General features: G+C 48.7%; 8 protein-coding genes across 8 annotated transcripts; 4 read left to right on the top strand and 4 right to left on the bottom strand.

The window, feature by feature from the left end:
* Positions 1–182: 182 nt before the first annotated feature.
* On the bottom strand, positions 183–1,673 carry ASPGLDRAFT_67430 (protein kinase PKP2; the record flags this gene model as incomplete). Its single annotated transcript, XM_022549137.1, has 4 exons — positions 183–974; positions 1,028–1,310; positions 1,368–1,487; positions 1,546–1,673. 4 exons carry the CDS (start codon positions 1,671–1,673, stop codon positions 183–185), a joined length of 1,323 nt encoding a protein of 440 aa, XP_022399879.1.
* An 899-nt stretch (positions 1,674–2,572) lies between these two features.
* On the top strand, positions 2,573–7,322 carry ASPGLDRAFT_173751 (ubiquitin-specific protease UBP15). The gene is made up of 11 exons (XM_022542801.1): positions 2,573–2,791; positions 2,903–3,035; positions 3,181–3,325; positions 3,385–3,542; positions 3,609–3,798; positions 3,856–3,964; positions 4,015–4,963; positions 5,016–6,154; positions 6,214–6,528; positions 6,588–6,720; positions 6,786–7,322. Exons 1-11 carry the CDS (start codon positions 2,783–2,785, stop codon positions 6,893–6,895), a joined length of 3,390 nt encoding a protein of 1,129 aa, XP_022399878.1. The 5' UTR covers positions 2,573–2,782; the 3' UTR covers positions 6,896–7,322.
* A 10-nt stretch (positions 7,323–7,332) lies between these two features.
* On the top strand, positions 7,333–11,362 carry ASPGLDRAFT_75179 (emp24/gp25L/p24 family protein; the record flags this gene model as incomplete). The annotated part of the gene is made up of 4 exons (XM_022549777.1): positions 7,333–7,564; positions 7,643–7,831; positions 7,989–8,271; positions 11,109–11,362. The coding sequence occupies exons 1-4, from the start codon at positions 7,412–7,414 to the stop codon at positions 11,360–11,362; spliced, it is 879 nt and encodes a 292-aa protein (XP_022399877.1). The 5' UTR covers positions 7,333–7,411.
* Positions 11,363–11,533: 171 nt separating this feature from the next.
* Positions 11,534–11,873, top strand: ASPGLDRAFT_48558 (uncharacterized protein). Its single transcript, XM_022546923.1, has one exon. It carries the CDS (start codon positions 11,615–11,617, stop codon positions 11,834–11,836), a length of 222 nt encoding a protein of 73 aa, XP_022399876.1. The 5' UTR covers positions 11,534–11,614; the 3' UTR covers positions 11,837–11,873.
* Positions 11,874–12,132: 259 nt separating this feature from the next.
* ASPGLDRAFT_48557 (RNA polymerase II-binding domain-containing protein) lies at positions 12,133–14,263 on the bottom strand. The gene is made up of 2 exons (XM_022546922.1): positions 14,096–14,263; positions 12,133–13,993 (listed from the first exon to the last, which is right to left on the bottom strand). Exons 1-2 carry the CDS (start codon positions 14,243–14,245, stop codon positions 12,431–12,433), a joined length of 1,713 nt encoding a protein of 570 aa, XP_022399875.1. The 5' UTR covers positions 14,246–14,263; the 3' UTR covers positions 12,133–12,430.
* A 549-nt stretch (positions 14,264–14,812) lies between these two features.
* On the bottom strand, positions 14,813–15,481 carry ASPGLDRAFT_465646 (uncharacterized protein; the record flags this gene model as incomplete). The annotated part of the gene is made up of 1 exon (XM_022546472.1): positions 14,813–15,481. A coding segment is annotated over exon 1 (304 nt), but the record flags the coding sequence as incomplete, so codon positions are not given.
* ASPGLDRAFT_48555 (uncharacterized protein) lies at positions 15,045–15,843 on the top strand (the record flags this gene model as incomplete). The annotated part of the gene is made up of 2 exons (XM_022546921.1): positions 15,045–15,384; positions 15,455–15,843. Coding segments are annotated over exons 1-2 (206 nt in total), but the record flags the coding sequence as incomplete, so codon positions are not given.
* ASPGLDRAFT_48553 (uncharacterized protein) lies at positions 15,803–16,555 on the bottom strand. The gene is made up of 4 exons (XM_022546920.1): positions 16,520–16,555; positions 16,443–16,456; positions 16,321–16,346; positions 15,803–16,257 (listed from the first exon to the last, which is right to left on the bottom strand). Exons 1-4 carry the CDS (start codon positions 16,526–16,528, stop codon positions 15,956–15,958), a joined length of 351 nt encoding a protein of 116 aa, XP_022399872.1. The 5' UTR covers positions 16,529–16,555; the 3' UTR covers positions 15,803–15,955.
* Between the last annotated feature and the right edge of the window lie 186 nt (positions 16,556–16,741).

Genomic DNA, 16,741 nt, shown 5'->3' with positions numbered 1-16,741 from the left:
AAATTATGGAAGGTAAGTCTGACATTGTTCGTCCGAAAGGGGAAAAGCGCGCGCCGGATTCCGCCGGATCAGCGGTGTTGCCGGATGCGGTATAGCATTACACATCACGTGCAGTATTTGAACAAGACATATTGTTTGAGAGGCGTTCAACATCATAGAAGCATATGATATAATCAATCCTATCATACAGCGTCAATCGTTGCCCTGTTCGTGACCTGCTCGTTCTTGTTGCCGAGCTTTGATATCTGGAGAAATGCATCCACACCATAGCCTTCCAAGCTATGTAGTTCAAGACTACCTGCCCAGTATTCGGCGTAGACCCTGCTCATAGGTAATCCCATACCAAGACGTAGATTCGGAGGCCGTGAAGTCAGAGAATCCAATGAGCCTTCACGGAATGTTTCCTTATCAGCGTGCTTCCGTTCCTTGGATACCGTCAGTTCTTGCATTGTGGCTGCCATCGCAGGAACCCGTTTAAGATTCTCGAGATGCGCTCTGCTCTGTGGCCCCTTGTCAAAAGACCATAGATACGGGAGAACACCGCGAGGTATGCCTCCGCCTTGGTCCGATATCCGCATGATGACGTGCTGTGGCGCTTCGCAGATAAGGACTTGGATAGGTGGTGGTTTCTCCCAAGAATCTTTGTATTTTTCGCTGACGGCTTGGATTGAATTGCGCAGAAGTTCGCCGATGATATATTCCAGATGACTCAGGATGTAAGGAAATGTGGCATTTAGGTGGCCTTGTACGCAGATATCTGGGATCTTATCCGATCCAGAGCTCTGTCGCATCATGTCTTGCGCTAGCTTTCCGCACCGTTCAATCACCTCTTTTGCGTTGCATTTTAGGAAGACTTCGCCCACAAAGTCTGCGTTCATATCCGTGCGGTCTTGGGAGCCAGGGAAGTGCCATGGAGAGTTGAACGTTTCCGTTAGTGCTAGGTGCTGCTCTGCAATAACGCGGCGAGAGATTCTCTATTGAGACCATTATTAGCCGTGATATCGAAGAACAACAGAGGAGTACGTACCGCTCGTAAAAGCGTGTTCATGAATTCATCGATAACCTCCGGAGGTAGAAGACCTCGACATTCTAGAACACCCATTGCCAGCTTTGGAATTGCGACAAGGTGCTCTTTGAGGGTCGTGCGGAGTATGTCGCAGAATCCGTCATTGTCTTCCAACGTCCTGATCTCCGGTATGGCTCGAAATCTCTCGAATGCTTTGTAGTATAATTCGTATACGAGGGAGAGGTGCGGATTCGATACGACCACGTACGGCAATTGTTGAATATCTCGCAGACGGTGCGCAATCCTGTGAGAGAAAAAGTTAGGCGAGCCAGCTCGATAGGACGAGGACACATTCACCTACCTAGTTGGCAGTTCCGTCCGAACATAGTTTCCGGAACTGATCAATCGTGGCTCTGTCAGGGTCCGGCCAAAGAACGTCAACTGTCGAAGACTGATGGGCCGGGTTTCTCGCTCCACCCATCTGATGCAGTATTAGCATGGTGCCATTGCGGATTGACGTATCCGTATGAACCACATACTCATCCAAGGCAGAAACAGGCCTCCATGGTGGTAATCCATGTGTAACACTGGAATAGGAGCGTGCAATATCAGAAGCCCATCTGCGTGGAAAAGCATGCCAGCAGCGGGTTGGATGACTCAGGTGCATACTGGTTCGCCATGCACTCAATTCGTCCAGAAGGGGTTTTGATTTCAACCGGGAAGCCGGTCAGGATCGTACATGGCTATCCCGGAGACTCGTTTTCCAGCTGACCATTGAGATTCTGCTGTGGGAAGCTGTTGTGATTTGAGGACAGAGGGGAGACCGCGGCGAGAGCTCACCGGGCGGTGAACAATGTCAGAACGAGCGCTAACATGTGACATGCATCATGATTACCGTGGAGAGAAGGAACCTTGATTGGGATCAGCCCAATTCGTGTCTAAGCGAAAGGAAATCGGAGAGATGGAAGTAGTATTCTAGTGGTATTCCAGAGTTAACACAGTCAAGGCACATAACTGGATGGGACGTTGGACATGTAAACAGTTTTTATCCATGGGGTTATACACTGATAAACTCCTACCAAGAGCTTCCCAAGGTGATCTATGGTACGAATTACTGCATCTCATGTCATCTGGTGGGATGATGCTCGAGGCTGATATCACAGCCAATGATACAATGCCGTTGTGCATTCAATAAGAGGCCACTTCATCAGATACAGCAAAACCCATAATAAATCTTCTATAGGCGTATACAGGGGTACTTGGAGTAGTAACTAGCAATTGGGGACTCATAGTATGGGGTAGAGAACAAGAAACTGGCATAAAGTAGTAGTTATGCGTTGAGTATGAGTGACGACACCAAACTACAATACAATCAGATCTGTCCTCTACACGAGCCAAAACAACAGAACCAAATCCTACTTAGAGAGGAAATACTGATGCTATAACAGCATTCCTGGAGATTTCTTCATCAGTGGTTGCTGTGTGCCGCTGTTCTCCCACTCCGCCACCGCCAGCTCGGAGAAGAAAGCTGGATTTCGGCTGCAGTCCATCGTCACTGAACTTTCTCTATACTCCACTGCTACCACTCACCACAACCACCTCTTCCGACCAACTCACCTGTCCGTTTCGGCGATTGTTTTCTTTCGTCAACTGTTCAGATCTGCTGTCACTTCTATTCCCTCGCTTTTTGTCACTGTTTACGCTCTTTTATTGTTTGGTTGAGCTTGATCAAATCGGAGTTTTCTTACAGTGGGTGGACACACTTTTCTCCCCTATATGGACAACGTGAGTTCTGCACTTTGCCTGGAACCAGCATCCATCCCAAATCCATCCAGCCGGAATAAAAGAGAAAAAAGCGAATGGAACTGACATAGGAACTGTTGCTTTCTATCTTAGCCCGCAGAGCCTGATATGCTCGTCGATGAATACGAGCAATATCAGAATAACAATGACCGGACGGACGTCGTCGTCGTTTCCCGCTCCGGCTCTGAGGAGCCAGAGCCAGAGCCAGAGCCTCTTGCAAATGACCGTAAGGGCATTCACTTCCCTTTTCGACATCTCCGTCATGTCTCTACACCCGTCTTCCCTGCGTACCGCGAACCCCGCAACGGAGCTGTCGGAATGGCAATACACCTGCTATTGGAGAATGATATCTAATACGGATTTTACTATAGACGCTGCAATGATGGCACGAATCCTCCCGAAAGACCCAGAACTGGAAACACTGGATGAAACACATCACACATGGCATGTCAAAAACTGGCGAACGTTGGATCGGAAAGAACATGGGCCAGCCTTCCAGTGCGGAGGCTCCCCATGGTGAGTGGAATCACTTTGCCCGCATGTTGGAAGATGCGATTCTGATAATACGATAATAGGCGGATTCTCTTCTTCCCGTATGGCAATCACGTCGACTATGCCTCGCTCTACTTGGATCATGCCTGGGAAAAGGAACCACCGGAGAACTGGTACGCGTGCGTGCAGTTTGCTTTGGTCCTATCGAATGTGAATGATCCGTCCATCTACACCACTCATGGTAGGTAGAAGAGAGGCCCGTCTCAGCTCCGTCGAAGCGCTGCCGCTTTGCTCACATGAACTCCAGTCGCGACGCATAGATTCAATGCAGACGAGGGGGACTGGGGTTTCACCAGATTCTGTGAATTGCGGAGGCTGTTCGGTGTCCCCTGGGAGGGACGAGATGTGCCGCTTGTACAGAATGACGAGGCAAACATCACAGCCTACGTCCGTGTTGTCAAGGACCCTACTGGAGTCTTGTGGCACAGTTTCCAGAAGTAAGCATTGGAGTAAAAATTTTAATTGCTGCTTGACGACTAACCTCTGTTAACTAGCTACGATTCTAAAAAGGAGACCGGAATGGTCGGTCTGAAGAACCAAGGTGCAACCTGCTATCTTAATTCACTCCTACAATCATTGTACTTCACCAACATGTTCAGAAAGGTGCGTATGCTCTCATCACAGCCTCCTTATCCGCATACTCACCGGCTTAGGCTGTCTACCAAATCCCGACTGAGGCCGAGTCCTCGAGAGCCAACAGTGCCTGGACGCTTCAGAGACTCTTCTACAGTTTACAAACAAGCGATAACTCCGTCTCGACGACTGAACTTACGGCCTCTTTCGGCTGGGAATCAAGACAGATATTCGAACAACAGGATGTCCAAGAATTGTCGAGAAAACTCATGGAGAGGTTGGAGGAGAAGATGAAGGGTACCCCCGCTGAAAAGGCACTCCCCGACATGTTTGTTGGCAAAACGAAAACGTACATTTCCTGCATTAACGTCGACTACGAATCCTCTCGCGTGGAAGATTTCTGGGATATCCAGCTCAATGTGCGAGGTAACAAGACCCTTGATGACAGTTTCCGGGACTATATCCAGGTGGAAACTCTCGAGGGCGAAAACAAGTACGACGCTGGGTCGCCTTACGGACTCCAGGATGCCAAGAAGGGTGTCATTTTCGAGAGCTTCCCGCCCATTTTGCACCTACATTTGAAGCGATTCGAATACGATATCAACCGCGATGCTATGATGAAGTTGAACGACAGACACGCTTTCCCGATGGAATTCGATGCTACGCCTTATCTGTCTGAGGATGCTGATAAGTCTGAACCTTGGGTCTATCAATTACATGGTGTGCTGGTACACAGTGGCGACTTGAATGCCGGTCATTATTACGCATACTTGAAGCCTACTAAGGATGGGCATTGGTATCGGTTTGATGATGATCGGGTCATTCGAGCTACTGAGAAGGAAGTCCTCGACGAGAACTATGGTGGTGAATACGAGCTGTCCAATGGCGCTACCGGAGTTAGACAGCCACACACCCGTACGCTGTCTACCAAGCGGTCAATGAATGCTTATATGTTGGTCTATATTCGGAAGACGAGTTTGGATGATGTCCTCCTTCCCATTACCAAGGACGATGTTCCTGACCACATCGGTATGCCGCAATCTTACCCTCTTCGTATTTGATGTCGCTAATCTTGTCACAGAGACACGCTTGGTTGAGGAACGCGCCGAATTCCAGCGGAGAAAGAAGGAAAGGGAAGAGGCTCATCTGTATCTCAACGTCGACGTCCTGTCAGAAGAGACTTTCAAATCACACCATGGATTTAATCTGACAAGCCTTGACTTGCCAACTGACGATCCCGCACTGCCAGAACAACACCGAGTCCTCAAGGCTAAAAAGGTCAGCGAGTTTGCGGAACAGCTCGCGCAAGAAAAGGGTGTCAAGGCGAGCCAGATCCGATTCTGGGCGATGGTGAACCGTCAAAACAAAACTACGCGTCCGGACCAGGCCATCAGGGATCCTGAGATGACTCTCGAGGAAGCGCAGGCCAGATTCGGTTCGAAAGGAAACACATTCAGAGTCTGGATGGAAGTCGGCCAACCGTCTGCCGATGGAACAGTTGATTGGCCGGACAGCGCAAATTCTGTGCTCATTTTCCTGAAGCATTTCGATGTCATGGCACAAGACATGGTTGGTGTCTGCGCCGTCTACGTCCGCAAGAATCAGAAGGTCTCCGAGCTGGCACCATTGATTCTCGAGAATATGAGTTGGCCCGCTGGCACGGAGTTCATGCTGTTCGAGGAGATTAAACCCTCCATGATTGACGTTATGAAGCCCAAGCAAACTTTCCAACAGTCTGAAATACAGGACGGTGATGTTATTGCTTTCCAGCGGACAGTCAAAGAGTCTGAGCTGCCTCCTACCGCATTATACCAGGACGCAAGGCAGTACTACGACTACTTGCTGAACAAGATAGACGTGTTTTTTGCTCCCATCAGGGTGGGAGAAGGCGACGAGTTCACACTAACACTCAACAAAAAAATGACATATGACCAGTTCTCGAAGAAGGTCGGTGAACACCTTGATGTGGACTCGACACATTTGCGCTTTGCGACAGTCCTCGCAAGCACCGGCAAACCGAAACCATTTATCAGGCGCAACCCTAATCAGACCGCTCAAAACCTAGACTCAATCCTCAACCCACAAATGAACGGTGGATACGGATACAGCCTGCACCGCACGGATGCGTTGTATTTCGAAGTTTTGGAGATGAGCTTGAGCGACTATGAAAGCAAGAAGTGCTTGAAGGTGACCTGGCTTCCCGAGGGCATTACCAAAGAGGTGAGTCATTCTGCCTTATTTTCAGCGAAAAGAATAAGGCCGTACTGATTGGGCAATAGCAAGTTGTTGAAGTACTTGTCCCTCGGGACGGGACTCTGCTGGACCTTCAGGTTGGGCTGCAGAAGAAACTGAACCTCGAGGAAGATGCGATTAAATACCTGAGAGTCTTCGAAGCACATAGTGGCAAAGTTCACAGGGAGCATCCGCAAGACAGCAAGATCTCCGGTGTCAACGATTTTGTGCCTTTGTACGCTGAGAAGATCCCTGATGAGGAACTCAACCTGGAGCAAGGAGAAAGTGTGGTCAGTGCGTTCAACTTTGACCGGGAACCAAACCGGCCGCATGGTGTGCCGTTCAAGTTCGTTATAAAGCTTGTAAGTGCAGCGGCTCTACTGCTCGATTTTCCAATAGATTCACTAATAATATCCAACAGGGTGAGGTTTTCAAGGAAACGAAGGAGAGGCTTTCCAAGCGAACCGGCATTAAAGGCAAGAACTTTGAAAAGATCAAGTTTGCCGTTGTCGCTCGGACCTTGTACTCTTCCAGTCCGCGGTATCTTGAGGATGGTAAGTTATTTCCTTGCTATTATTGCAATATCTTATGGGAATGGTGTTAACCTTGCTTCCAACAGATGACATCCTTTCGGACGTGATTGGTGACAGCGAGGATTTCCTCGGTCTTGACCACCTGAACAAAAACCGGAGCTTCTGGAACCGTAGCGAGTCTTTCTTCATTCGATAGAGGTTTTCCTGCATCGACACCGCAACCGTTGTTGCCATAGACGAAAGAGATATCGTCAATGACAGCTTAAGATCTACGCTTCGAGGAGCTAGTGCAATGCTTTATTTTTCTATTTGCTGCACATGGGGCATGATGAAATATCTCGAAGCAGAATATAACATGAGGCAAACAGTTTATAGCAATTTCTTTGACTGGAGTTTCGTCTAATGGGTTTCAGTAATGGTACCATGGCCAGTAGTATTTGATTATTTTCTAGATGTGATATTTGAAACGTATTCATTAGGGCAAGAGAATTGTTTCTTTTTCTTTTTTTACACATGATATCGGAACCCTGTGCACAAGAGTATTAATGGAGTGGAGAGTGGAGATGCAAACAGAGCAAACAGCGCGGAAACACCAACACACAGTTGTCCAGAACAACCATCACCTCAACCTCCGATCCCGATCAATTCGCCCCCGTTTGAAGGAGAGCTGTCCCGGTTGAATTCCAGCCTCTCCTACCTATTCCCGCCCACGATGCGTCTTGTGACATTGGTCATTGGCCTCCTGGCCGCGTTCGTGTCGAATGTGACGGCCACCGCGCTGACCTACAAGCTCGAGGCCAACGAGAAGGCCTGCTTCCACTCCTACGTCGACCACGCGAATTCGAAGGTGGCCTTTTACTTTGCGGTACGCATGCGCTCCATTCTATATCTACTGGCTTCTGCTGTAAAAGGATAGCCAATTAATGGAGTGGTTTTATTATAGGTCCAATCCGGCGGTTCCTTCGATGTCGATTACTCGGTAATCGCCCCCGGCGAAAAGGTCGTTTTGGATGGCACCAAGGAGCGACAGGGAGACTTTGTGTTTACGGCGCAGAGCGTCGGGGAGTACCGGTTCTGCTTCAACAATGAGATGTCTACGTTTGCGGAGAAGATGGTGGACTTTGAGATTGCGGTATGTTGTGTCCGACCTTTCCCCCCTCGCCTCCTTTTTCTTATATGTTGTCATACGCGATGCCGCGCATAAAACTTGTTTTCGCTTCCCCGCTATGAACTCATTCATGGTCCCTTTGCATCGCGTGGCGCCGCTGACATGTTGTCATTACAATTAGGTCGAGAACGAAGAACGTGCCCAACTTCCCTCCCGACAAGGTAGCACTAGCCCTGAACAGGCATCTGCTCTCGAGGAGTCGATTTTCAAGCTGTCCGCGCAATTGTCGACCATCTCGCGGAACCAGAAGTACTTCCGGACCCGCGAGAACCGCAACTTCAGTACCGTGCGTAGCACGGAGCGCCGGATTTTCAACTTTAGTGTCGTTGAGGGGTTGATGATGGTGTCTATGGCTGGATTGCAGGTGTTTGTGGTGAGGTTTTTCTTCCAGGGGGCTAGGAAAGGTACGTGTCATCATTTGGTTGGAAGAATACTCGGTCTAGGTGGAAGGGGACATGACATGACGTCTCTTCTCACTTCGGTTTCCCATCAAAGAATAGTTTGACTGACTGGAAATTCGTGTACAGGTTACGTGTGATGATAATAATGCCAATGTTGGATTCAAATCTGTGGCGGGTACCGTCACTTGTTGTATTTATTCTTTTTACAAGAGCCAACACATTCATCTGTTATAATTGAAATGTTGCGTCATTAAAACATTCAACTAAGAAGTGTGCGCCTAGAAAAGAAATTATTATTATTATTATTATTTATTTTTTTTTTTTTTTTGGGGGGGGGGGGGGGGGCGAAGGCAGGGTGTGGTCAGTCACGTGTGGATTATAGACCGAACAGTCCCTGGAATGATATCACTTCCGTCTCCCCTTCTACTGTACGTTCTAGACAGAGGATGGGCTAGAATTGTCAGACCGCATTGCTGACAATATGAGATCACAAACAATCGAAAATAGCATACACCGTGATATGCTCAGAGTACGGATGTACATACGATGAGACAGACCTTGAGCTAAACCCCCACTGCTCCAATGTCATGGAACCCTTCGTTTCACAGAGACATTGACGCTAATGCACACTGACATAGGGCACCGGACACCGGACATGCTGTTCGGAGTACTCAGGAGCATTCCGAATATTTTGTACAACACATCCTACCTCATGTGGCAAACACAAGGCTATCATTACCATCATGGGAAAGGAATTCGCTGCAGTGTCTTTTTTCAGAGCGTGAGGAAAAAGGTTGATCCCGATGCAATGCATACAATAGTAGTCTAGACTACTTTGCATAGTACGGAGGATTCCGTAGTCTAAGACTCGACTCGAATGTCAATCTCGGAGCAAGACGCGATGATACGTGTTAGGATACCATAGAGCCTAGAGCTCGGGAGGGTGCAGCAGTGATGTTTTATCCACTCATCCATTCATTGCTGGTAGGACCCTAATCCACCGTGGTTTATCCACATTCACATCGAAACGCGTTACCGAGAGCCAATGGGTTCTGACATGGAAATGATTAACGGGTGCTCATGATAAGCTTGCCTCTTCACTACGGAGCAAATGCTCTACTTATGCGTGTCTGTTGTTTCAGACGAATGCCGATACCTCGGAGTCCATCGGGCTCCTAGAGATGTGCTCAGGGACTGTGGACACAATAAAACGACGACCTATTGACCCGGATCAACCAGATCACACGGAAAACATATACTACCCATGCATTCTGGAGCCTTAGCTCTGCATGAGGGGCAGAGGAAGAATTGATATCATGTCCGTTCGCAGACTTTAATCTCCGGTGTAGATGATCCACAACCCACATCATGAAGTCATTTTCGCAGAGGGTATCCCGAGCAACCGATATATCTCAACTCGCACGATGATATAGCTGTACTACTTGATTCAGTAACAGCCTTGCTGTTCAATCATTACTCTATGAGGATAAACTCGTCCATGACAAATAAGGGTCCCTTATTTCTTGACCAGGATCCCGATCTGGTGAACGATCAAATCATGATGTCTGACGATGGAGAACATACGGAGTACAAAGCAAAGAAGGGAATGTGGGAACTGTGTCCTAAACCTTCCTATATAGTACGTAGTATGCATTTTCTTTTTCTTCCTTGTGATCCACTACTGTGGTTGCCGATCTGAAGCCTTGTGTCATTTCTTCGGTTGTCCGTATTTGGTTAGGTACAGGTCCCCGGTGTGTCTGCCTGTAGGTGCGTTTGATGGCCATCTAGGCCCAGATGTTGTGATGTTTTCTTTTGTGTAAAGTGAGTGTTCACAAGGAGGCTGATATAATTCTGCTGGGAGTGGAGAATACAATTTTCCCTTTTGGGCGATGAGGTCATATCAAACTACGTGCCTGAATGCCTGAGGAAGGCATGATGTCATTTTCGATGCAACCAATCCAATCGTACTATGTACGTAGATATAGTTGTATATTGTATATGTATGCATAGAGAGATGAGTGCACTAGTTTAAGCAATCATTCATTTGTCACCCTTCTTCCCTTTTGTATGCACTTGGCTGTTCTTCTGTGAAAAATCCAACCATAGCAATTATATCATACGGTTCCTCCCAAACCCCCATAACCAATTCTATTACCCACTCTCAGCTTTGACCAACCACCAGCCAGCCTCGTCGACGCTTTTTTCGCCTCTGCATTTCCCCACGGCAGATTGACTATCCTCCATACTGATTGATTGATCTCAAATTCTGGACCAGTGGACCACAAACGACGCAAAAGCACCAACCCTATAGGTTTCTCCTTCCCTCCTCCTTTCTTTCTGTTCGCTTATGTTTCCGACGTGATTTATATCCGCTACTGCTCCAAGCGCGTTCCTACGATTTCTCTCCTACATTCTATCATTCTGTATCCAATCTGTCCTCTGTCCTCTGTCACTCTCCGCCTCCCTCTGTGAATTTTTTCCCGTCTTCTTTAGTTTAGTCTCGTCTTTAACCTCTCCGTGCGCGGCTTGATTATCTGTCATCCTCGAATCGGTGTGCGAATATCCACGCTTTAATCCATATCCACTTTATTCAACTGCTTATTCGAATCGATATCTGATCTGATATCTCTGACCTTCTCAAGTCCGTGGCCTCATTGAAATTGACAAATGCGATGCGCAAACTGACTCTTCTCCTTCCAGTACCCTCACATTCCACCCATTTCAGACTATGGCAGTTTCATCCACCCCCGTCGTCCTCGAAGCCATTAATCAGCAAACCACGATCAACGAAAGCGGCCGACCCCTGGGATCTGACCTAGACTCAACATCCACCAGCAAAGGCCCAACACAAACCCAACGACCTCTCGACCCTCGCACCTCCATCAACGACTACAACCGTGTCATGCTGCAGTACACCCAACGCCGGATGTCTACCTTCTGCGGCATGGATGATGGTCGCGGTTTTCCCGGCGCCGGCGGCAGCAGCAACACGAGCAACACCAGCAGCCGGGGCAGTGATACAAGTTTTTCGCTCAGCGGGGACACTGCCGTTTCCAATTCGCAGAGTGAGGTCGTGGATCGTCTGCAGTTCTAGTCTGTGAGCGTTCTAGATGGTGCTGAATCGAAAAGCCCGGGCAAACGAATGGGTTCGTTTGGTCATCATCGATATGGTTACGAAAGCGTGCTTGATTCTTTTTTTTTTTTTTTTTTCTTTTCTTTTTTTTTTAGCGAGAGCCAATCTTATTAATGCATTTTCTGGCATGAACAATCCTACTGTCGACTCTTGTCTCTGTCCCTGGAACGCATCAATAGTTATTGCTTCCTTACCCCCTATAGCCCTTCTGTTATGATGATGCGATTCACTCGAGTCATCATATCTCCCCCCCACCACCCTGCCCCTTGTCTTTTTTCTTCCGGTCAAGAAAAAAAGGACAAAAAGGAAAGAAAAGAAAATATCCCTGCCCATGCAATATTCCCTGCCCTGTTTCTCTTCACTTTCACTTCTGTCATTCCTTTGACATACCCAATTTTATTATTGTTGGCTGTTTCTATGGTGAGAAACCAATGAAGCAGTCAATTTTCCCCCCCTTCCAGTTGTTCCGGTTGCATATCGTAGTAAATTGTTCAATGTAAGATGTGCCAGGTATCTTATCTTATACTACCCCATACGTTCGCGCTACAGCACTAGCGCATTAAAGATGCGCATGGGGTATGGGGCATTGCAAATTGCCACGCGTGAGTATTTACCGTATTTTTTGCGACCAACAATAAGGTCACTTAACTGGTTACCGGTTGGTTTACAGGGTAGTTTTGATTGTTTGGATACGGTGGGGTTTCTCCAGACAAACCCCTGGGGTATATAGAGTCGATCTTGTTATGAATGCACAATTTTTGAGATGATATATACCTGAACCTGAAAGTCGTATCGACTCACATATTGACTATCGGGGGTTTGATTGAAAGAATACTAGGATTTTACTGATTGATTGGTTGTCCCAATAACCACTGATTTGAATGTATGCGTGCTGGCCTTGATTGGTGAAACAGCTCAAGCTATAGATTTGATGTACTGCGCATACGGACATTTTGACTGGATATCGTGGGCTGTGCAGATAAATCTTCCGATTCGCATTGTACTGCAAACACGCAGTTAAGATATGTATCACCGCCATCCACGTCCTCCACCGCGACCACCACCCTGCTGTCCCCATCCCTGCTGATTCTGATACCCCAGATTCGATCCCGACCCCGAGTGCGGCGGCGGGAAATGATACGATCCCGGCGGTAGCGGCACCGGAGCACCAGGAGCACCACCTCCCATGTGAATAGGTGGGAAATGACCACCCCCTTGCAATGGGAACGGTGATGGAAACGCGGGATTCAGCATCATCCCTGGCATCCCTGGCATCGGCGGAGGCGGAGGCCATGCGCCTTGATAGTTTGGCGGTGGAGTTGGGAGTGCCATTCCTGGGACTGGAAATTGGCCTGGTGGGAAACCATGTTGGTGCATCGGGGGCGGCGGAGGAGGAACTGCTGATGGAGGAGGGGCTGCGCTAGGAAACGGCTTGCGTTTGAAAGGCGGAGGGAATGATGATCGAGGACCGGTGGGTGGTGGGGGAGAGTACGATCTCTCGCGTGACGATTGACGTCTTGTTGGAGGGCTTGCTGATCGCGAATATGACCGTCGGTTGCCAAGTCCGCCTCGTCGGCCAACGGGAGACCGACTCTCGGATCTGGGGGATCGTCGCAGCCGTCGACCGTCTTCGCTTTCTGGGCTGTCGCTATAGCGTCTCCATCTCGGAGGAGTTTGGCTGCGGCTGACACTCCGACTCCAACTTCGACTTCGACTTCGGGAGCGTCTTATGTCCTTGGTATTCCTCTTCTTCATTTGCTCGCAAAATGAGCGGGACCAGCCGTAATACGTTTCACCAGTGATTATTTCGCCAGTCGTCGCATCTCGAATCACCGTTTGTCCCAGCTCGTCAATGTCGACCACTTCGTCGTCGTCCTTGGGCTCTGGTTTCTCTAGCTCGTATATCTGGTCTACATCCTTCATGAACACCTTGAGTGCTGACACCAATTTCTCGTCTGCGGGACCCGCCAGGAATTGAAGTGGTTTAATCGACTCGGGTCGGAGAGAAATTGTCGAGTTCGGTATGATGTGCGGAACCAAGTTGCCGGCCGGTAGGTCGTAGTAAGGAGTGGTAGGATCGCCGTGCGTTGACGGCATGACGAATGGTACCTCTTTTCCGGAGGCTTGTTTCTGGCTCGCTGTATCGGTATTATTCTCCTCCACGCCAATGGACGTCTTCACTGGTCCGGACACGGCCGAGTTCTTCACCACCTCCCGCAGCTTGCTGACATAGTCTGCACCGTAATATCCGTTTTCCGCCCAGATATTCAGAAGATCATCGAGTCGTCGGTGGTGCTTGGGATTCTTCTCCCGATCGTACGACGCAGCGGAACCCAACAGTTCAACTATATAGGGTTGACAGGAGCCGGTCAAGGTCGAAAAAACCGCCGTCGAATCTAGGTGGTATTTGGTATGGTGGAAGAGGTCGTTGAGGAGATAGAAAATGTGTAATCTCTTCCTCTTGTTCGAGGGTTTGGAAGACTTGCCGTCATCGGTAGCGAGCGAGCCGGATAAAGCGACCAGGTACTTGGCCCAAACCCCGACGCGATTGGAAGACGAAACGACATAGTTGAGAAGCCATGATTTGCAATTCTACCGCACACAAGGCAAAAAATAAGAGAAAGGCCAAGAATTTAGTATTCCAGCGGTACTCGACAAGGCAGGAAAACAAGAGAGGAAGGACTCCAATCAAACCTGGATGTTGGCATAGGAACAATGCGAAAGCGCTTGGTCGAGCGCGGAGTGGAAGGCTGTGATTTCGTCGCGCGAGACGGAGGTAGGGTCGGGACGTAGTAGACCGGCTGAAAAGGAGGCTTTTGCGATAGCCAGCTGATGGGACGCCATGGTGGCGTGTGAGAATTGAAATCTGGAAAGTGTTGTATCCGACGAGATCAAGAGTGATACTTTCGGCCAATCTGTCTACGCACGTGACCTACCGCCTTTAGCTGTTTATGCCTTAGGAATACATGAATGTCATAAATACTACGAAAAGGTCATAAGATCCTCTCCAGTCACTATGGAGTACATAGAGCCTCCAGTGAGGGGGAAACTGACAATGACATCGTAGAGATCTATTTGAACCTAGAATTTTGGCGGTTGGCGCTCTAGTTGGGCGTCCACCCAATGAGGAAAAGGCATGCCTGAGGCGGTCTTCTCGCCAGGGCGCGCCATCCGGAGCGCATGAGCAAATGATGTGCACCTGGCGTCGTAGTGTCTACGAATCAGTGCTGCAGTTCTATATATGTCGAAAGGGGTCCTCCTCGTTGAGTGGTATGATCGCATCATCGTCAGCCTGCCTTGCGCGTCTGAGCCGGGTAAATGTTTCCCGCCATCAGAGCATTTCGGAATTGAGACTCCTGAGCTTATCCGGGGTTCATCCATGGTCTGGACTGACCGAAATATAGGGTGATAGAAAGATATACACCGGTAATAACTCCAGAATAACCAGGAGATACCCTTTAAACACCAGTGCTAGAATGGACGACCCTGTCAGCAGGAACAGTACAAAGTGGTACGGTACGGTATGGAACAGTACGGTCTGGTATGCCATTATAAGCTGGGCAGGCGGTGGATGACCCACCACCCCGCAATTCTCCACGCGGGTCACGGCAGCGGTTGTTGTATTATCGCGCGATCCGATGTATACGTACTGGCCGAGTCCACGAGTATTCATATAAAGGCCGTGTTGGCCATCCAGAGTGATCTGTAGATTCATTCATATTCTGCATACTGCTTCCACACCACTATAACTGCTTTTACTTCTACCATTACTACCAGTTACCAAAAACAAACCACCAACAAACACACCACCATCATGGCCGCTCAACTCCTCCGTCCTACAGTCCGCAGCTTCTCTGTCCACCGTCCTCAGCAAGCTACGCGGACTTCCCTCTTCATCACCAGATCCTGCCTGGTTTCAGCCGTCGTGCTGCCATTCGTGCCTCCTGCTCTGGAGAGCTCTCGTGAAAAGAGTATGGGTTACCCTAACCACAACAAGTGAGTTGAATAACAGTTATTCTCGACGATGTTGCTAACGCTCTATTGTTCTACAGACCGAACCCACCGCTCTGCTTCCATTCTCGCTAAATAGTTGAGAACTCGTCGAGTGTTCTACTACGGAGACACGGTTTTGCTTCCGGAACGCGAGATTAGCATGCGCATCATACAAATACATAATACGGGACGGTGTTTACGGAGTTTGGTGATTGGTGGGGACTGCTTTTATCATAATGGGGGTGCATATGGCTTTTTTTTTTGGCTGCTTGACTGGGCTCATGTTATACCCAGTCTTCAAACCCAACTTCTTTCGGCGATCCGTGGTGGCATGGTGATGACCAGCGGCGTTGCTCAGATTGTTAGGGCTATCGAGAAACAGATACTATACTTATTATTACGAATGACACGAAGAGAATTATTTAATACCATTTTTGTCCATTGTACAGAATAATCGCAGTGCTCTTGCATTTTCATCATGACATGGCCTATCATGGTGCCAAGCATATAGAGTACATATGATCGACCATCTAAGCCGTAACCACCCCGCAAGTTACCGCATCAGCTAAATCGATTGCCCCTAGGAGGCCGAAAAGGTTGTGCGGTCTCGTATTTGCTCTTTTCTAGCACTCGTTCTGCCTCCGTCTCGGGTTCATGGCGCGTGGCTGCAGGGTCATGACTAGCCTGTGAACTCGGCGATAAATCGTCTGTCGCATTAGGTCTCGACTGGTGCAGCGTTCCCTGATGTCGGTGCTCGTTTTCGAGGGCTGCCATTTGGGCCTTCTTCTTCACTTCTGTTTCATATCGGTTCGCGCGATCGGCGTTGATGGACTTTTTCGCGAAGTAGTAGGCGCCGCCGCCAGCTGTGAGATTTAAATGTCAATTGCGAGGTTCATTTTCATTACTCGCATATCGGAAGTACGCACCAACTGTGAGCGTGCCCCAGCCAATCCTGTTGGCATGCAATCATCGCGTTCCGGTCAGCAATTGTCCATCTTGTCGGAGATCATACGATTCCGTGGTTTGCTTCGAAATAATCTTTTCTCACCAGGTTGATCGAATCTAGACAGAAACAGAGAGATATTAGCTAGGTGCCATGACCTGTAAAACAATCGGTTAACATACCGTATTCATATTGCTTGGTGAGTTCCTCGTTCAAGCGTGTAGGAGTTGTCGAAAAAACAAAAGGCCGTCAATTGTTCCGCACTACGTCAACCGCCGCTGTCGTGAAAGTAGACCAATAAGAGGTTCCGGACCCAGTGGCGTTGTAGCCTCAGTGCCTCAGGCGCAAATGATCCTTCCATCTTCCTCGGCCGGTCGATCTCTTTTCGACTCATCAACCAACCT

Source organism: Aspergillus glaucus, assembly GCF_001890805.1.
Source record: "Aspergillus glaucus CBS 516.65 unplaced genomic scaffold ASPGLscaffold_13, whole genome shotgun sequence".
Lineage (NCBI taxonomy): Eukaryota > Fungi > Ascomycota > Eurotiomycetes > Eurotiales > Aspergillaceae > Aspergillus > Aspergillus glaucus.
Note: the sequence above shows the minus strand (reverse complement) of the source record. Positions and strands in the feature narration are given on the sequence as shown.